The sequence below is a fragment of the Brassica napus genome, chromosome A5 (genome assembly GCF_020379485.1).
Source record: "Brassica napus cultivar Da-Ae chromosome A5, Da-Ae, whole genome shotgun sequence".
In the NCBI taxonomy this organism is placed as follows: Eukaryota; Viridiplantae; Streptophyta; class Magnoliopsida; order Brassicales; family Brassicaceae; genus Brassica; species Brassica napus.
Genome location: NC_063438.1, coordinates 6,219,899 through 6,241,451, shown reverse-complemented (window position 1 = coordinate 6,241,451; position 21,553 = coordinate 6,219,899). Strand labels below are relative to the sequence as shown.

General features: G+C 34.8%; 3 protein-coding genes and 1 pseudogene across 3 annotated transcripts; 2 read left to right on the top strand and 2 right to left on the bottom strand.

The window, feature by feature from the left end:
• The first annotated feature begins 545 nt into the window (after positions 1-545).
• Positions 546-3,210, top strand: LOC106401049 (receptor like protein 27-like). The gene has a single exon (XM_013841471.3). The coding sequence runs from the start codon at positions 702-704 to the stop codon at positions 3,108-3,110; it is 2,409 nt and encodes an 802-aa protein (XP_013696925.2). The 5' UTR covers positions 546-701; the 3' UTR covers positions 3,111-3,210.
• A 3,411-nt stretch (positions 3,211-6,621) lies between these two features.
• LOC106408690 lies at positions 6,622-12,439 on the bottom strand (annotated as a pseudogene).
• A 1,751-nt stretch (positions 12,440-14,190) lies between these two features.
• LOC125609614 (replication protein A 70 kDa DNA-binding subunit C-like) lies at positions 14,191-16,500 on the bottom strand. Its single transcript, XM_048781142.1, has 10 exons — positions 16,354-16,500; positions 16,011-16,278; positions 15,822-15,918; positions 15,610-15,734; positions 15,459-15,543; positions 15,240-15,369; positions 14,939-15,123; positions 14,734-14,857; positions 14,435-14,638; positions 14,191-14,346 (listed from the first exon to the last, which is right to left on the bottom strand). Exons 1-10 carry the CDS (start codon positions 16,498-16,500, stop codon positions 14,191-14,193), a joined length of 1,521 nt encoding a protein of 506 aa, XP_048637099.1.
• Positions 16,501-17,544: 1,044 nt separating this feature from the next.
• LOC106401056 (fructose-1,6-bisphosphatase, cytosolic) lies at positions 17,545-19,591 on the top strand. The gene is given in 11 exon segments (NM_001315675.1): positions 17,545-17,727; positions 17,836-17,883; positions 18,050-18,124; positions 18,194-18,255; positions 18,338-18,404; positions 18,501-18,614; positions 18,685-18,771; positions 18,843-18,979; positions 19,056-19,142; positions 19,237-19,312; positions 19,398-19,591. Coding segments are annotated over 11 exon segments (1,023 nt in total). The 5' UTR covers positions 17,545-17,568; the 3' UTR covers positions 19,509-19,591.
• The last annotated feature ends 1,962 nt before the right edge of the window (positions 19,592-21,553 follow it).

Genomic DNA, 21,553 nt, shown 5'->3' with positions numbered 1-21,553 from the left:
AAAGAGGAATTTGACAATGACCTCAGGATATACAGAATTGGCATAAACAAACTTCTTGAACGAATAAAGCAGACACAAAAAGATTGTGCAAAAAAAGTTACCTACACTTTAAAAATTAACCAAGTCTTCACCAAATCCGCAAATCACATTTAATGTCATTTCACTGTAAGGGCCTAAGGCCATAAATTCTTATATTCAATAATGCAAAAATATTTCAAAGAGAAAACAAAGTTTCAACAACCTATGTTATTAGTCATCATGCTGCAAGCCTGCAATTATTTATTTTCTTTGTGTTCTTATCTATGTTAATTGATTTTCTTACTGTCCCACATACAACCGCAAAAGAAGTATAAATCTTGCTCGACAAAAATAAAGTAGATACGTACTGCATGCGCTTTTCTAATTCCATTTTAAATAAGTTAAAATCGCAACTTTAGTGAAGTCAAATGCAAACACCTACTTTTGCATAAATGATAAACAGAGAGAGAGAAGCATAGCCACGGGATCAAGGAAGAAGGGATCGCATTTAAGTTACAAATATCAATTATTGATGGCTCTCTCATGGAGACAGAGACAGATACTTCACTTATCTCTAACTTCTTGGGAAGATATTTTGTACAATGCATGACCTTGTATCTTTATTTATACCAATCTTCTTCATCTCTTTTCTTTAAAGAATAACATTCCTCTTACAAGTTTTCATGACGACCATCATGTCCGGATTACATCTGCTTTTGCGTTTTATCTCACTCTTTGTCATCTTTACTTCAAGCTTCACTCTTGTTGTTGGACTTTCCGGTTGCCATCCCGACCAGATTCAAGCACTTAAGCAGTTCAAGAACGAGTTTGATTCCAGAAACTGCAACCAAACTGATTACCTTAATGGAGTTCAGTGCGACAACGCCACTGGTGCCGTCACCGAGCTACAACTCCCAAGTGGCTGCCTCACTGGAGTTCTCAAGCCAAACAGTAGCCTCTTCCATTTGCGTCATCTCCGTCACCTAAATCTCTCTCACAACAACTTCACTTCCTCTTCACTCCCTTCCGAGTTCAGCAACCTCAGCAGATTAGAGGTTTTGTCTCTTTCCTCTAATAGCTTCATAGGTCAGGTTCCTTCCTTATTTAGCAAGCTAACATGGCTAAACCAGTTGGATCTCTCACATAACCAGCTCACTGGTAGTTTCCAACTTGTCCAAAACCTCAGCAAGCTTTCTATTTTAGACCTTTCTTATAATCACTTCTCTGGAGCCATTCCTTCTTCTCTTCTCGCTCTGCCTTTCTTGACACGTCTTGATCTCAGTGAAAACTATCTCACTGGCTCCATCGAAGTTCTTAACTCTTCTTCTTCACTAAGGCACTTGTCACTTTCCCATAACCATTTCGAAGGGCAAATACTAGAGCCTATCTCAAATCTTATAACCCTCAAGTTTCTTGACATTTCTTTCCTAAACATAAGCTACCCAATTGACATTAAAATCTTCTCCTCTCTCAAATCTTTGTTGAAACTTGTTCTTTCCGGTAATAGTATATCATCAACTAGTTTAGGTTCAGATTCAGATGTCCCACTGAGCCTAGAGAAGTTAGGTTTGTCTGGCTGCAACATCAGAGAGTTTCCAAACTTCTTACAGAGCCTTCACAACTTAGAGTATATAGACATTTCCAACAATAAAATCTTAGGGAAAGTTCCAGAGTGGTTGTGGAGCCTTCCTCGTTTGAGCACAGTAACTCTTCTTAATAACTCTTTCACAGGTTTTGAAGGTTCAACCGAAGTTTTAGTGAATTCATCTGTTAGGATTTTGGATTTGGCCTTAAACCATTTTAAAGGACCATTTCCTAATCCACCAAACTCTCTCACTGTCTTATCTGCATGGAACAATAGTTTCACAGGGAGCATACCTCTTGAAATCTGCAACCAAAGCAAGCTTGCTCTTCTTGATCTCTCTTACAACAACTTCTCCGGTTCAATTCCTCGATGCCTGAGTAATCTACAAAACTCTCTCATTGTTGTGAATCTCCGGAAGAACAACTTGGAAGGAAGTCTTCCAGACAATTGCTACGATGGTGCCTTGCTTCGCACACTTGACGTTGGTTTCAATAAACTAACCGGGAAGCTTCCGAGGTCTCTTCTGAATTGTTCATCTCTAAAGTTTCTAAGCGTTGACAACAACAACATCAAAGACACGTTTCCTTTCTGGCTCAAGGGTTTGCCTAATTTGCAAGCCTTTACTCTCCGCTCAAACAGATTCTACGGTCCTATATCCCCTCCTGGTCAAGGTCCTCTAGAGTTTCCGGAGCTACGCATACTTGAAATAGCAGATAACAAATTTACAGGAAGCTTGCCCCAAGATTACTTTGTGAACTGGAAAGTTATGACTGAAGATGGGAGTTTGTATATGGGAGACTACAACGAAATTCCTGGCTATATCTATGAAGATACCATAGATCTTCAATACAAAGGTCTATTCATGGAGCAAGGGAAGGTTCTTACCTCATATGCCACCATTGACTTTTCTGGAAACAGACTTGAAGGACAGATTCCTGAATCTATAGGCCTCTTGAAGACATTGATTGCACTTAACTTATCAAACAACGCTTTCACGGGACATATTCCTCTGTCTTTGGAAAATGTTACGGAGCTTGAGTCACTAGACCTGTCAAGAAACCAACTATCAGGGACTATTCCTCGGGGACTCGGGAGCCTTTCCTTTTTGGCGTACATAAGTGTGGCTCATAACCAACTCAAAGGTGTAATACCACAAGCAACACAAATTACTGGGCAGCCTAAATCTTCCTTCGAAGGGAATGTGGGTCTTTGTGGTCTTCCTTTAGAGCAAAGTTGCTTTGCGCCACCAACACGACAACCAAAGGAAGAAGACGAAGAAGAAGATGAAGGATTATTAAACTGGAAAGCTTTGGTCATAGGGTATGGACCTGGATTATTGTTTGGATTGTTATTAGCTCACGTTATTGCTTCATATAGGCCAAAGTGGTTCGTCAAGATAGTTGGTCCGGATAAGCACATGGAAACAGATCCAGTTACATTGTTTATGTCTATGGATTCAAGATGGGACAGTTTTAATAATAAGAAGAGTGTAGAAAGTACTATGTAAGAAGTGGTCTTACTAGTTTATGTAGCCTTTGTTCTCTTTAAAGGAACCTCTCTTTTGGCTGATGGTGGTCTGAAAGGTTTATGATATACTGCTTTGGTTATTATCTTATTCTTAAATTAATACGAGCTGAATATATCTTAAGGGACGACTTCATCTTTCAGCTTCCTGTTTAGACAAAACTAGATCAAGTGAAAATAAAGAGAGTCGGAGAGTACTATAAGATTACACAGGTCTCAAGAACTCAATCTCGAAATAGACATTCACGAGATCCTTTTTAAAAATGTAAATATAGAACCAAAACAATCTGCATCCAATTCTTGTTTACATATATAGAACAGCCTAAACTCAAACAAATAATTACTTAACCAGTTCAACTATTAATGCTAAACTTCATATCGTTTGCTTCACGTTTATGTCTTTACTATCAAAACCTTATGAGAGCAGGGGACAACCAAAATTGCCCGAGAATTCAATTGGGCTCAACAGAGAAGACATACGTTTCCACTCAAAAAGAATGTGTGAAATTCCAAAAGACTCTTTTCTTAGTTTTCTACAATCAAATAAATATTAAGTGCCATTATCTCTCTAATGCCATTTATGTTAGTGTTACACTATTGAGTGCAACCGTTAAAATAGCCCTGCTACTTCGGTTTTCCAAAACCGAACCGAACCGAACCGAACCATCGGTTTTCGGTTAACCAAAATTTTAAAATTTATTCCGAAATTAACCGAATTAAATTTCGGTTTGGTTATCGGTTAATTTCGGTTTTCAAAATTATTTCCGAAAATAACCTTTTTTGGTTTTCGGTTAATTCCGATCTAATTTTACAAAAAGAATCAGATATTTTCGGTTGAATTCGGTTAAGTTTGGATATTTCTGGTTTTTCGGTTAAATTTGGTTCGGGTTTTCAGTTATTTTCGGATATTTTTGGTGATCGGTTCGGCTCGGTTCGGTCCGTTTGGTTCGGACAAAAGTCGGAGGGCTAGCTAAAAACTTTACTTCTTTGTTGATCTGGTTAGCTCTTAAACATACTTCTTTGATCTGGTTGGTTCTTAAACATACTTTTTGCCAATCCCCACTACCAAGACTCATCTTCTCTGTATCTATTCGTAAAGAAAACATTGTTCCTTCTGAAAGTTTTCATAATGGCCATATCATGTTTACGTTTGCATTTTCTTCTAAAAGAAAATATACTTTTCGCGTCGTTTTATCTTATTCTAATGGTCAACTAAGGATTTGTAATTCAAAATAGTATTTTGATTTATTGGATCAAGTTCAAATAGAAAATTCAAATTTTGATTAAGTTTGTGTTATATGTAGCATATAATTTTTACTTGGGTTGTATTTGGTATCAAAACTGATAGAATGGCAATTGGTCTTTTTCCCTAAAATACATATTTTATTTCACAGATAATATCTATTTTATTAAAATAGAAACCACAACTTCATTTCATGGGTGATTTTTAAGTTGGACCATCCTAAATTTTTTTTATTAAATGTATTATAATAAGATTAATAATATATAGAATCATTAAACTACTTTAATCATAATATCTTTTGATATATTTTCATTTAAAATATAAACACACACACACACACACATATATATATATTAAAAGTTTCAAAAAATCTGTTACAAGATCTTACTTTTCGAAATTATATGTAAATATTTTCACTAATTTTATAATTAGTGTTCAAATATTCTTATACATTAAAATATTCAGTTATCATTTATACAATGAAAAATAAATATTATGTCTTATTTTTATCTATTATATAATAACAATCAATCATATTAAAAGAAAATTATTATGTCGACCTAAATATTTTAACAATATCTTAATTTTCAAAAAGTTTATATAAATATCTTCACTACTTTCGTTTAGCAATGAACTACTATTATACATTGATATATATTCTCGTTAAAATAAACTTATTATATTAAACTAAATATGATATAAATTTTATTTTTATAAATATAAAATCTTTATTTTTAAAATATGATATGATGACGGAACAGCTTAACAAGCATAAAAACTAACATATCTTAGACTTTTGTATATATTAATATATTGTATAAAATGAATAAATCTAAAAAATATTACTAAAAGGAAATCCAGTTATAAAAGGCGGGTAAAAATTTAGGATAAATTAAATACAAAATAATTTTTAAATATGTTTTTCATGCACATATTTTTTTTAATAACTAAATGCAAATACAATAAAATGAATATATAATAATAAGTAGCAAATATATGTGACAGTTTTAAACATTTGATTATTTACAACATGTAAACTATAGATTATTGTATTTGAAATATTTATATAAACATTTAAATATATATGATTAAAATTAAAAATTTATACCACTAATGATCTAAAATAAATATATACTAGATCCTGACCCGCGCGCCAGCGCGGGTTTGAATTTACGGTTTTTGATGATTTAATTTAACTAAATAATGTATTTGTAATATTTAATATATTATATTCACTAAGTAAATTATTTTTTTGTGGGTGTTAAACGATTGATTTATGACGAATATTCGATATCATATAAACAAATTGAATATATACACGTAATTAGGGAATTGTATACAATATATTAAAATAATGGTTATGAATGTAAAATATGAAGAAATTATATAATGGCTCCGTATGGCATATAAGATTGTAAATTATTAATGCATATTTAAAGAAAATACAATGATTTTTTAAACTTATATGAATAATGTAACATATAAAAACAGTTGATTTATGTAAATAATTTTAGATGTTTTATTAATAATAAATTTTTTTTTTGTTTTGAGATAAAGATGAAAATTAAATGTCCATAACCAATTATGTTAAAAGGGGCCTTATTTAAAAAACCCATGTGCTGTAAAAAAAAAAGAAGCCCATTTGGTAACCGTTTTTTTTCCGGGAAAGATAACCAAAAAAAAATTGTCTTTATGTTTATTTTGTTTAAGTTCTGTCGTCAAAAATTAAAAAATATCTTATCTTCTTCGATGTTCAATCTGAGGCTTGTCTTTGATGCTCAATCTGAAGACATTTTTCTGCCGTCAAAATAGGTAGTGGAAGGTGAATATCTGTAGCCCTAATTCAACTTTTCTATTTCCATGGTTTTTGACTTTCGCTGTTTTAGCTCTGATTGGGTACTTTCATCAAATCTTATTCTTCTATATATAAACTGTAAGTGCAGATCGAACTTTTGATTTGGCCGATCTATAATCATATATAAAAGATAGGATCAAGGTGATCAGGTACGGTTAAAACATGGGCCTTTTTTACAACTGAAACTTTATATCCAGTTGCTGAAACAGGGTTCAAATTAGTTACATGGATGTTGACTTGAAGTTTTCGGATCTCTTTGACAAACTGATATGAAGGTAATAAGCCAATTAAAAGGTTAGTCATCTCACGTTTTCGTTGTGTTCTATTGACATTAATCTGAATTTAAAAAAAACACAAATATGCAGAACAAACATTTATTTTTTGCTTTTCAGAATTGATCTCCTTGTCAGATTGGAGTGCCATAAACGTCAATAATACTTGTGATTCTGCAAGGGACTGATCTCAATAATACATCTGACCATTATTCAAGATAAGTTATTATACAATGCAAGAAACATTAGAATTCAAATAATGAGATTCTCATATTCAATATTTGTAAACTATCAACTGTTAACTAATGTGTTTTTTTGTTAATTTCCTTGGTTAACCAAAGTAGACGGAGGTATAATGATGGAAATGAGGTAAAGTCCAACCAAATCCTTGGAATCCATAGATAAGTCTGTCACTATAGCTTTATTGACTTGACTAAAACTTGAGTAACTGTTTAGGTTCTAGATTAATATCAACTTGAAGTTATTAATGTATACAATTCTCATGTAGTTTGTGCAGTTGAATCTTTAGAGGCAGAGCTTAATTCACATGAAAGACATTGGAGGGGAGACATAACATTATGCAATACGTAACCAAGTAAGTAAATTTTTGTAATAGCTTCAATAAAATAATAGTAATTAGGCTTCGAACTGAAACTGGTAGTTAGGAGATGAACCCGGAGTTTATTTGATGATTGTTGATTGAAGTGTGTTTTTTTATGACGTATTAGTTGATTGACTGTTTTATTTGTTTAGAAAAAAAAATTCCCATAAAATCTTAGCATAAAAGTAAATGAGAAGCGATAGTATATAGAAAGCATCACACGATTCCAAAGACAACTGAAAGAAAAGTAAAGTCATAGATTCAAGAATATGAAATGTGAATCCACGTTCAAAGTTTGACACTGAGTCATGACTCCACCGCACCTTAAAAATCTTCAACCTTTTTAAGATGTCACGGTAGCCAGCATACTCTGATTACATCACGAAATAGAACTTGATTCCCTACAAAATATTAGTATGTTAATGTCGAAAACAAATAGCCTTAGTGGATGTAAGTTAAATTACATACCTCGTCAGGCTCCTCTCACTTATAGGTTGTTGAAAACTTCTTTGAAAACAACATTCATTGTTTTCCGCTGAGGTTTACCATCTTTGTCTACAATCAAAATTTTCAATCCTTTCTTTGATGTGACTCTGGAAACTGCGACGTATAGCTGTCCATGTGAAAACACAGGTCTTGGTAGAAAGAGACCAACTTCGGATAGTGATTGCCCTTGACTTTTATTTATTGTCATTGCAAAAGCCACAGCTAGAGGCAATTGTCTTCTGCGCATCTTAAAAGGTAACCTGGTGTCTGATGGTTGAATCAACAATCTCGGAATGTAAACAATTTTCCCAACCTTTTCTCCAGTTATTATCCTAGCGCCAATCATAAAATCCATAAGTTCGGTGATCTGAAGTCTAGTTCCATTCATTAACCCTCCAGTGGGATCAATGTTTCGTAGAACCATAACAGGACAACCGATCTTGAGTCGCAGACTATGGTTTGGCAAACCAGAAACCTTAATTGTATTCAGAAAATCAGGCCCCAATGCTTCATTATTTACCGAACTTGTATCGGAAGGATCAATACTATCTGCACTTAGATAGATCTTTTCTTCACCTGCAATTTTGGAGTCCAAAAGTTAGTTTATAGTTTAAAATGTCCACCGAAATATTAAGAAAAAAAAATGGAATTCACCTTCAAGCTTATCCAACATATACTCGTTAATCATATTGACGTCTTCATTAGTTGGACACAGGATTGCTCTTTGTTGAAAAAACTTAGGATCTTGGTTCACTTGTAATGAATGAATATCACCATAGACAGCTTTGCTGATTGCTTCAATAGGTTCAGCTGAGTCTAGAATCAAGAATTCAGAAGGAATTTCGATCTCTGCTTCCCCATCATTCGGTTCATTAACTTTACCATCACCAATACTCAATATCCACTCTGAAAACTCTTTAAGATCCTCTGCCTCCTCTGGCGCTAAAGAACCAGATAACAATCGCATGTTCTTTGTCAGTTGTAGAACTCTGCAGTGTTCCCAAAGGTATGATGAATTCAGTGCTGCCAACACAATTTCAGCTCTACCTCCTCCATTTATAACAGGGAGAACTTGCCTAAAATCACCTCCAAATACCACGACCTTCCCACCAAATGGGTTATTGCTATCCTTTCCAATAATATCAGACAAACTACGATCCAAAGCTTCAAAACAATGCTTGCTCATCATTGGTGCTTCATCCCATATGATGAGTGAAGACTCTTTCACTAAATTTGCCTGATCCGATCCAGGAGACATTGTACATGACGAAAATTCATCAGGATTTAGTGGAATTCCAAATCTTGAATGGGCAGTCCTACCTCCTTGCAACAACAATGACGCAATTCCACTTGATGCAACATTCAAAACTATATCTCCCCGACATCTTATAGCTGCAGAAAGTAATTTCCATAGAAATGTTTTTCCTGTTCCACCAAACCCATAAACAAAAAACATTCCACCTTTCTCCTCATTCACAGCAGTAAGGATCTCATCATATATTTTCTTTTGCTCAGTAGTCATCTTCTGAATATCTCTTTCAAGAGTTTCTAATAATTCTTCTCGTGAATAGTTGCGCTCATCTAGTATCAACACATTCGAATCATGTCTACTTGTCTTTGGCAGCTTTGGCATAGAAGTAAATGTAGCTAGAGAAGTGCCATTACGCCTCAAAAGACTGTCAATCTCTTGTAGAGCAAATTTCTTTTTGTCCTCGTCACTTAACAATAGTCCTAAAATGACAAAAATGAGGTTAGACGACATGTAAAAAGGTAGATACATATATTAAAAAAATATTTCAATTCATTACATGCTAACCTGGTCTATTGAAAAATATTCTTCGGTTATACTCAATATCTTCAGAAAGGTGCTCCCATGTACTCTCCCATACAACTTCTGGACTGGATAAACTCTTATTGATCAGCATTATTACAAAAATCTGTCGCAATTCACCTCCTGAGCAGTAGTAACTTCTCCGTAAAATATCTTCAATGTACTCTTGATCATCGTCTAATAACCCTCGAGCAGAACATGCTTCCTTGTATCCAGGATAAAGAACTCCTTCATAAGTTTTAATGTCATCATAACTTGTAGGACCTTTAACAATGTTCAGCAACACACGCAAAAAAATAAGCATCTTCCTGGATCCTTGGAGCATAGTTAATCCTTCCTATACTGAAACCTCTTTTTCTCCTTTTCCACTTCTTCTGCTTCTTGTCATAGGTAAAGAAGTTTGGTATCTGGGCATATGTAAGAGTTCTCGCAAGAGGATCCACTTTATTAAGCTCAAACCATGCCAAGAACATTGTATTCTCAATGAGCTTACGGCTGACAACAACTTCCATTTTATCTTTTCCTTTGAAGAAAATTTGCTGTTTTCCGGGTAGATGGAAACTAAGCTTCTCCACTGATACAGACCGATAGTGAATAGGAAATTTGAAGATTCTCCATGATCCTTCACAAGCCGAAACATATCTAGAAGAAAAAAAATTAACTACATTATTAAGCAGTGAAGCAAGCCACAAATTTTGTAAAATAAAAAAGCATAATGATGTACCTGCAATCGAAAAAATCTTTTATTTCATTTTTCTTCTTCTCGACGCTGCTATCTTTCACATTTCCTTCCACGTCTGGTTGAACATTTCCTTGTATGTTCAAATCGCCATTTGCCAACATACTGTCAACAATATGAGCAGGAGGCTCAACAGCCACTGTAACACGATCTTGTCCTTTGTTGATGTACTTAAATAAGTACTTAATAGAACCAGCTTGGTTGCACCATTCCACATTAATGTGAGCTCGATAGCGAAGAGATAGTCTCCTGTTGTAAGGAATGACAAATCGATTATCACATTTGACCCCATGTTTCTCGACAAAACAATCAGATTGCTCCCTTCTCCTATATATCGGAAATCCTTCTTTATTAATGGTTGTCTTCTCAGAAAATGATTTAGGGTATAACTTTGAGCACAATCCATTTTCCATGCATGGGGAATTCTTATTAGCAGCTCCACATGGTCCATGAATCATCATATCTTTAATCACTTCGTAGAGTTCTGGTTCTTCTTCCTTATTAGGAATTTCTGCAGATATGAGCTTGTCTATATCGTCTGTGTTGGGAAGCTTGCTTGTAGGATGCAAGAACAGGAGGATATGGGCGTGTGGTAGGCCTCGTTTCTGGAACTCGATAGTATACATAGCTGAAACAAAAATAACAAAAGAAAAGATTAACTTAGAACATGATTAATCTTCAAAATAATCATGGGTCAAAAACAACTTACACGCCACTGTCTTGCCAAGAAGGTTTTTCTTTGTTAGATCTTGCATTAATGAATCAAGTTTAATTTTGAAGATCCTACAAACTATGTCTGGCCTGTCCTCAACATTTAGCTTCCTCTGCTTAACAAACCTTGTGATCTCAGGCCATTTAGGATTGCAAGTAAAAGTGATGAAGAGATCTGGAAATCCAAAATGCTTGCATATGGTCATAGCATCCAAGTAATTGTTCTTCATATACCTAGGACTTCCAGTGAAAGATGCCGGCAATGTGAACTCCGTGCCTTGGTCATGCAAATCACTCTTTCCAGCATGTTCAGATTCTTTTATTGAATCATAACTATCTGATCTTAAAGTAGACTGATTGAACTTAAGATAGCGTAGACGATTAGACTCAATAGTAGTGTAGGCATCGACCAGGAATTGCTGAAAAAGTCGCCTACCATGTAAAAGACTGTGTGATTCATTATCACGTTCATGCAGTCGGAAAGCAAAGAACTGTCTCATGCTGATATTAGGCTTCTTAAGCTTCTTCGAAGCTACTGTAACACCTTTCTTAATACCCAACCTGAATCCATCTTCTCCATATGTAAACAATAGAGGATACTGAAGTGCAAGATATGAGGCATGAATTTCGCTTATCCTCTTTAGCTTTCCTGTTTTTTGCTCAAGGACAATATCTCTGTTAGCCATATCAAGATTAAAATCTCCAGGTATTAGCGCAGCAACTTCTGATGCAGTGGGAGTATTATATGTCCTTCCATCTTTTGAACGCTCGCTAACAATCCTCATATGAAATGCCTCTTCTGGATCAGTCTGAAAACGATCTTTAGCTGATCTGAACTGCTTTACATAAGGATTGACCTCATCTAGCATCTTGATCAAAAGGTCAATAATTTCTGGTTTCAGCTTATCTTTCTTCTGAGTTTTGAAAGTCCCTTTCCCTGAGCTGTAATTAATAGAGCAAATGTTAGAATACCCAAAAAAAATAAGAAGATACAAACTTATGCAAAGCACACGAAAAATTAATTGAATATACCTCAAGCAGTTTGCTCTATTATTAACTTCATTTTCAGTATCAACTATATATAGTTGGCCGAACTTGGCATCTTTTCCCTCGTTAGGTTGTAAGCTTCCCATCAGGTGATAGTTTTCACCTTGTAGTTGAAACATAGAAGGTCCTACACCCTTTTGGACTGATCTTTCAACTTTTCCTCCAAGTGAAGTAAAGGAGAACACCATGTTGTAAGGTCTCATATTTTTCTGGAAATGCTTACTTAATTTATCATCTCCTTCCATCAGCCTCTTCAAAACAATCGGTGGTTCCCTTAGTAATGGTAGTTTAACTTGACCTTGCAAGCAACATAGGGCAAATTGAGGCTTCGTAGTATTCTTACGCTTGTTTAGGCGTTCTCCATACCACATAATAGCACCACAATGACAACATTTGTGTTTAGGATCACCTTCATCAAGATATCCTATATGTTGTAAACTTACACATTAATTAAAACAATTATATATTCTTGTATAATCAGAGAAACTTATACTTTAAATTTAGCTTGTTCAAAATATTATCTTTCAGACTACCTTCTTCCTTCCTTTTAGCAAATGTCGTGGTTGACTTTGATTTCGCTTGTTGGCATCGTTTCAAAATTTTTTCCATACAAAACGGTTCTGGTCGGTAAGGGTCTGTTGCCGGTGTAGCATGAGAATCTAGATCGAATCCATCAGTATCAAGACCCATATTTTCAGAGTCTGTACTTTCTTGAGAACTACAGTCAAAATCAAGTTCATCTTCTCCATCACAGATTCCTACAAGATATTTGAAATCATTGGTACAGAACTAATAAATAATTGTGTTGAATTAAATTAAAATATAAGAAAGAGTTTCCTTAGTAACAGATAGCTTCCAATTACCTTCAACGGTTGCCTTATCTTGTGTAGGATTAAGAGACTTTCCTGATGATGAACCATGTTCTGTATTAGCTAGAGAATGCGAAATATTGGTTATGTCATTCAACACAGAAATTGGCGTGTCTTTGTGTCTCTTTGAATGTGTGGTCTGAGCTGACGTAAGACTTGAGTTTGGCATAACTGAAATAATTCAAAGGCCCTATGATTAATCAATGTTGATCTACCGCAAAGTGATTTTAGTTTTAATTCTTCAATTCCTTTCAACTCACAATGTAAAGATGTCAGACAACTCCTGCTCATTGGTGTATTAGTGTTTCGATTGGACATCAAATCAACACCTAACATTGAAAAAATAAGGAACTTTCTTTTAAGAATGTCATCAATATAGGGAGTATACGTGTTATATTAGTTTATAAAACATTTGTCTTACCAAATAGACGAACTGGTATATGGTTTGGTGTTTGTGGTGACATGGTTGTCTGTTGATACGCTTGATTGAATGAGGATATTGAACCTGGTGAGGAACCAATCTCATGAAGAACCCTCCTAAAAATCGATCTCACAGGAACAGAAGCACTTGATAAGTTAGTAGTGCGATTATCATTCCTGTTTTCCCTAATCCGATTAGCCGTTTGAATCTTGTGCGCATTAGGAGTCACGTTCTCATTATCATTTCCATAACCATCCCCCCGTTTTCTTTTCATTGTGATTTGAAGCTAGTTTCAATGTTCTGAGTGTCACAATTTGTCAAAAGAGTTGAAAGTGTTTCTTCATCGTGATATTTCCTTTAACTTTGTGTAATTGTGCGTTAACAACGAACCTACATTAAAGGATACAGTTCTGAAGAATATATCGATATGGTAAATGAATAAATTAATAGCCAATTGCCAATATTTGGTAATAGCTGTTATTTGGAAACATTTAATTCTTAGAGATAATGTGTATCATATAATTGGAAATATGAAACATGTGTGATTAATATTCCAATTCGTGAATGAGGTACTATATATTAAAGTCATTATGTATATTGTTTGTACTTTAGTAACATGTCATCGCAACATGTATATATGGAAAATTATAGAATGTTTGGTTTACATTATGTAAGATGCACTTGTATTCTTAAGATCTTAGTTATAAATAAACATGATTTACTATCGTACTGGATTTTGTATGCTAGTTTGTTTGTTTAGAAAGATAACATAAAATTTGCCCTTATACATCTGTTTTGGTTTTTCTTTTATGTTATTGATAATTTCAAACGATGTGAGAAAATAAAACGAAATAGTTCAATAACTAAAATCAAAACATAACCAATTCCTGTTTAAAAACCAAAGCCAGCTAAAATTCAAAACAAAAGCAAATTCAATAATTGAACAAAACATGCAAGGAAACGATGCAGATATGCTGAACAAATCACTCTAATCCGTCTTAGTCTTCTCCAGCTTGATTTGGTTTAGGCAAATCTTCTTTGAAGTAGAAGTCAGGTCTGGTAGATCTGCATCATTTTCTTTTCTTTTAGAGAGAGGAGTTGAACAATCCGATGATGGTTCAGTGTTTTCTTTGATCAACAAAACCTATTACATTTGAAAAACACACAAAATACTTAGTAAATCAAAGATTATATTCGATAACAAAAGCATTCAGAGTATCAATTTATATTACCCCTCCAGATGACAAACAGGATGAACCACCTTCAATCTGAGTCAGCGGCTCGGATTGAGATTCAATTTTCTCAATGATATCACCTGACCAGACCTGTGTAACCTTGAAGATATCTGCTCCATCTGATGAAGTAGTTATTCCAAAACAGAAAGATTTTCCAACTAAATCTCGAATAGGTTGTGGTAATATCTCTGGATCTTCAATCTTTAAATTTTTTTATATCAGTGATAAGTTAAAAATATAAAAGCAGAAATTATTTCTAATATGGGAAATAAACTATTAGAAAAAGTTTTACTTGCCTCCTCATAAGAACCATCCCATAGATCAACAGCTTCTGACCCAACGATGGATTTAGCAACAGAATTAAGCAACAGAAGCTTACATGTTCCAGTATCATCCTCAACAATCAAATGGAGTTTGAATCTGGAATATTATAGATAAATTAGGTTACAGACTAAAAACTTAATTTGGCGAGACTCTAGTTAAAAAGATTGAAAAATATACCTTGGTTCAACATTGGAAACATTGGCACGACACTTCCCTGGGCAACGGAATAAGGGTTTGTCACTTTTACTACCCTTTCCGGAGAGCCTTGTAACACCATGTTTGCATCTGGTACATCCAAAATAGTACCAAGCCCAGTCTGTATCGATCGCCTTAACTGAACATACGATCTTGGTCTGGTCGAGCTACATTATAAAAAAACAATAGCATGACAATTTATAATCTGTTTAAATTATAATAGAGATGTATTTAAGTTTATATCAATCATAGCATATGCAGCAAACAATCGGCATATACCAACCTCAGAGATTTCAGAGATTTCGGAGATCATTGAAATCCCAACATCATCCCAATCATCGGCATGTGGTATGATTTCTCTTTTGTCATGCTTCTTGTCAGTAATAGGAAGAGCAATAGAATTTTCTTCTATCCTGAAAATGATATAAGTATTTATTTTATAGCTAACCACAATCTCTATTATAAAAATAGTAAATAAAAATATTAATTGAGAAAATGTTACCTTCTTTTGAAATCGACAGCCTCAGCCATTGTTGGGTTCAGGTCCAACAACGATGCATCAAATGCATTGGTAATTTGAATTTCACCTAACATAGGTAACAATTGGAGCATATTAGGAGATTTTTTTAAAATAGCTTTTAAATAATCGTTACCTAGAAACTCGCCGATTTTGGCAAATCTTAACAACCAAACAGTGTTTGACGGATCCAATTCTTGGACACTGTTTTCGATTTGCTCAGCATAGGATCCCCAAAGACAACATGCCAAATTGTTACCGCTACGTATGAAATGATAAATTTATATTATACACTTATAAAATTGTTAAACTATGACCAATACAAATTATAATCATTATACATCTTACCTGATGTCTCTCATACGAAACTGAATTCGCTTTCGGTCCTCATGGTTCACTTGAACGATTTGGACTGCACCCACGTCATAGGGATGGCCAAGTATGTCTAAGTTTCATTAAACAGAGTAAAGTGTGAGATGAAAAATATATTATAAGAAGCTCGTATAATATAAAATAAAACAGAACAAATAAATATACCAATGAGAACGTTTGAATTTTCCTTTCCGTTTAAAATGTTTTCGTAATTGGCTAAAGTCAAGAAAGGGTTATCATCTTGGTGGTCGGATCCGGTGAAAACCGTTTCACTGGTGATAGTCATCTTATATTGATGACTTGTTGGTCGATATTTTCCTTTACCCACTCCGGATATCTTAAAGTTTTCAATCACACGCCACTCTCCCAACGGAAGGTTACGTTGGGTCCGAAACATGTGTGCTCGCGGACATGTTGCATGGATTTTAACACCCTGTAAACAAATTTAAATGATTAGAAACTTAAAGCTTAAACGGATCATCTAAATATAGGTTTAAGTAGAACTTACAGTCTGATCAGCTAACACGAATTCTAGTGTTTCATCGGCATAGGGAGGGGTTTGTTTCCATGAGCGAATAACTTTCACTTGTAGACGCCATTTACTTTTAAAAGGCCTCAATCCGTTTATCAAAGTAAGACTCTTGTTCTCTGACATGATAAACTATAAGCAACGATCAAAATATTAGTTTAGTAGTGGTTTAGGTTATTGAACACTTATGCAAGGTTATGTATATATAATGTAAATGTGAAGCCCTAATCAATGGAATATACTTTAAGTGGGGCGGAAGACAAAATCTTGTGATTTTATGGAAGAATATAATTTGTTCCCAAAATTTCTCCATATCGTTCGCAAATAATGGGAAACCAGTGAGATAGTTATATATTTAGATTTTTTATAAATCTAGAATTGATTGTTTCTTTCTCTGCAAGAAAATGAATTGGTTGTAATCAAAAAGATATGATATTGAAGAGGAGATATTCGATTATAGGTTTGTATTTAATGTGATGTCCTCCTACGTTTTCGGTTAAATGTGATTCTGTTTCGAATTTTTAGTTTACTTTTACGTAATCATCTTTAGAAGTTAATTTATTGATGTTAAGTTTATATTTGAATATGGAAAACACATTAATAAAACTGAAAAAGACAAGCTTAAAAATAGGTAGTTAAATTTATTACTTCAGTGGCATTCAAATGTAATTAAGTTTGAAAACTAAGGGGTAATTTTAAATGGTACTTCTCTTTTAATAATAGAGATGCATATAAATTGAAAATAACACTTGGTGTCAAAATCTGATGTGCAATATACAATTTTGTTTTGAAACCGAAATGAGAAGTCAGAACTGGGAGAATGGTGGTCAACTTTATCATTACAGATATATAAAAGAAATGAAAAAAGAATAAGCGAATCTTCGATTCTCATCGTGACGGTGAGACGATCAGGCGATTCGGTAAAAACGTATGAGGACGAAGTTGGTTCGTTATCGTTATCCCGACGGCCAAACCTGTCACTGTCACGTGTCAACCGATCTTGGTTGTTCATTCGATTTTATCAACGGTCGCGTCTTTATCTTCCTTGAAATGTGTAACACCGAAATTAATAGGTCTTTTAAAATGAATGCAGGTTATATATATTATCTTTTTTTTGTTTGTGAAATATATAATATCTTCTAAACATCTGATTAAAAAGTTCTCCTGCCTTAGAAGCTTCATAACGAAACAAAGATGGATCACGAAGCAGATGCTTACCGTACGGATTTGATGACCATCACGAGATTCGTGCTGAATGAGCAATCAAAGTATCCAGAGTCTCGTGGGGATTTCACCATTTTGCTCAGCAACATCGTTTTGGGATGCAAATTCGTCTGCAGTGCCGTCAACAAGGTAACATTTTGAATCTTGAAACTGTCGCTTTGGGTTAAAAGCTTTTAGTTCTGTTTCTGGAATCCTTTTTAGTTGTCTCAATCATAAATTTTTTTTTTGGGTGTGCAGGCTGGTTTGGCCAAGCTTATTGGACTTGCAGGGGACACAAATATCCAGGCATGTTAATTATGTCTTTCTTTTTTTTGAACACCTGCATGTTCATTATGTCTTTTGTCTAGTTTAAAGCTTTCTTCTTGTTTTTATTTATTTATTTTTTAACTTTTTTTTTAAGTTGTGTGCATGAGATTTAATACCATTTTTTTTTTGTCTCTGTGTATAATAGGGTGAAGAGCAAAAGAAACTGGATGTCCTCTCTAACGATGTTTTTATCAAAGCTTTGGTTAGCAGCGGCAGAACTGTAAGTTAAAACATACCTTTTCTATGAACTTGAGAAGGGTCAGACATGTTTGAAACCTTGTGGCTGCAGTCTGTTCTTGTCTCGGAAGAAGATGAGGAAGCTACGTTTGTGGAGTCATCCAAGCGTGGAAAGTAAGTTCTCAATTGATGATCTCTTGTCAGTTTGGGGATGAAAATGTATGTTAGTGGTAAACACAGTCCTACTGTTCCATAGGTACTGTGTTGTTTTTGATCCACTTGATGGATCCTCAAACATTGACTGTGGTGTCTCCATTGGAACAGTATGTTACCCTCTTTCACCCAAGTTTTTCCAGAGAGTATCTGATGTGAAAGTTTGTAATTTATTTTTTATTTACGGGTCTTCCATGTGTAAGTAGATCTTTGGAATTTACACAATGGAACACAGTGATGAGCCGACTACTAAAGATGTTCTGAAACCTGGGAATGAAATGGTTGCAGCGGGTTACTGTATGTACGGAAGCTCCTGCATGGTACTGAAAATGGCAATTCACAAAAACAGAAATATCAGTATCTGTTCGTTTATTAACTTGGTTGTCTCAGCTTGTGTTGAGCACTGGAACAGGTGTCCACGGATTTACCCTGGACCCATCTCTAGGAGAGTTCATATTAACTCACCCAGACATTAAGGTAACGGGGAACCAATTAATAAACATATTCTTTCTCTTTCTCAAGATTCATTACTTCTTCTTGTGGAACAGATTCCAAAGAAGGGAAACATATACTCAGTGAATGAAGGAAATGCTCAGAACTGGGATGGTCCAACCACAAAATATGTAGAGAGATGCAAATATCCCAAAGATGGTTCTCCCGCAAAGTCACTGAGATATGTCGGAAGGTATAATATATAATGGGGAACCTTTTCAGTTTCAAAGGCTAAGCCTGATGCTTAATTTCATTGTCTTAATTACCAGTATGGTAGCCGATGTTCATCGCACTCTGCTTTATGGAGGAATCTTCCTGTACCCGGCTGACAAGAAAAGCCCCAATGGGAAATTGCGGTAGCTTAGGATAATTACTAAATATATATAATCACTGATTTGCATTTTGATTTGATAAATTCGCGAAACTTGTGCTGTCGTGTTTTGGTGTCAGTGTCCTGTATGAAGTCTTCCCAATGGCGTTCTTGATGGAGCAAGCTGGAGGTCAGGCCTTCACTGGCAAGAAAAGGGTAAATTAATATCCTCTGACCCTTACCTTTCATTGTTTTGTTGATTTCAGTTAACCGGAGGGTCATATGAAAATGCGTGATGCAGGCACTGGACCTTGTCCCGAAAAAGATCCATGAGCGTTCTCCCATATTTCTTGGTAGCTATGACGATGTAGAGGAGATTAAGGCTCTGTATGCTGCGGAGGAGAATAACTAAGCTTTCCATTGTAATATTTTATTTCTATATATCTCTCCTGTTGAGACACACCAAATGAATCATGTATACCAATAAGACTGGTTTAAAAAAATAAAACAACGCATTCACTGGTCATATTCCTATGTTTCTGGAAACAGACTTGAAGGACAGATTCCTGAGTCTATAGGCCTCTTGAAGACACTGATTGCACTTAACTTATCAAACAACGCATTCACTGGTCATATTCCTATGTTTTTGGAAAATGTTCAGCTCGAGACATGAAACCAGCTCGAGTCATATTCCTATGCTTTACGCCACCAACACGACAACCAACAGAAGAAGACGAAAAAGAAGAAGAGGAGGGTGTGCTAAACTGGAAAGCAGTGGTCATAGACTCATAGGGTATGGACCTGGATTGTTGTTTGGATTGTTATTAGCTCACGTTATTGCTTCATATAGGACGATGATACTTATGGGGCCACTCATCCTCCCATTATCTATACTTATCAGCGTAAGAAGGCCTCGACGTCCGTTAACTAAGCCCATTTGGAGGGTTACGTGGATGCTTTACTATTAGGAGTTTACTTGCTGAAGAAGAATAAAAGGGTGATGCTTTGGATGTGTGACAATATCACGTGGGGTGTTTTGTCACAAGCTGTGCGTGTTGCACTGCTGTCCAATTTGCCAAATAGGAAAGGGGACCAAAGCACATGGGATGCTTGGTACGGGTGGAGCGTTTGTGCGAAACCTTATTTATAGAGTAGAGGACGAGAGTAGTAGTTATCAATTGTTTGATCATCATGTTCATGAAGAGAGAGAGTCTTGAGAGTACTTCTTTGTAAACACTTGATCATTCAATATAAATATATCCTTTTGGTTCTAAGTGACATAGTTACAGAGTTCTGAGAAATAACTTGTAACAGACGAAGTGGTTTATCAAGATAGTTGGTCCAAATAAGCACAAGGAAGTAGATCCAGGTACATTGTTTATGTCTATGGATTCAAGATGGGACAGCTTTAATTATAAGAGTAACAAAGATAGTCATATGTACGTAAGAAGTGGTCTTACTGGTTTATGTAGCCTTTGTTCTCTTAAAAGGAACCCCTCGTTTGGCTGATGATGGACTAGACGGTTTGTTATATACTGCTTTGGTTTTTCTCTGATTTTTAAACTAACTTGAGATGAATTTTCTCAGTATTCACATAACCATACAATTTGCATCCATTTCTAGTTTATATATATAGAAAAGCCTAAACTCTAACAAATAATTATTTAAAGGGTATTATTTAAATCAGTTCAACTATTATACGTAAACTTCATATCGTATCGATCTGGGTTCGAATCCCGGTCAGTGGGGAATTAACATTTCGGCATCACTAGGGACAGAGGACCGACACGTGACTAGTCTGGATTACATAATTAGTCTGGATTACTTCTGTGGAGCCAGGATACCTCTGTATAATTCAAAAAAAAAAAAACTTCATATCGTTATCAAAATCTTCTATTGGTATTTTATTTTAACTTTTACTTGGGGTCATGAGAGCAGGGGACAACCAAATTGCTCGAGAATTCAATAGAGAACTAAAAACGTTTCCACTAAAAAAGAATGTGTGAAATTCCAAAAGACTCTTTTCTGAGTTTTCTACAATCAAATAAAAATCAATGTCACTTTATTATCTTTGTAAGGCACTATTAAAAAGGGAGTAAACGACTCACTTTGAGAATTTTGACCAAGTCTTGTCCAATCCATTATCCCACTAATGCTATGACTGAGCACAGATCGGATATCCAGATTTTTAAGGTATTTGTGATTTGCTTTGTATGTTATGGATATCTAATTTTTTTATTTGCTTTGCTTCGGAAAAATACAGATATCCAGAAAAACGGATATCTGTAAAATAAATAGATATTTGCGGATATTTACGAATACTTACGAATATCCTATCCGCTTTGATCAATACAAATACTCTTAAAAATTCGATACAATTTTTTTTTAATTTTTTTTCGTGATATATAAAACAAAAATTAAAGAAGTAGTGAAACTACTAGATATTTTGTAAATTTT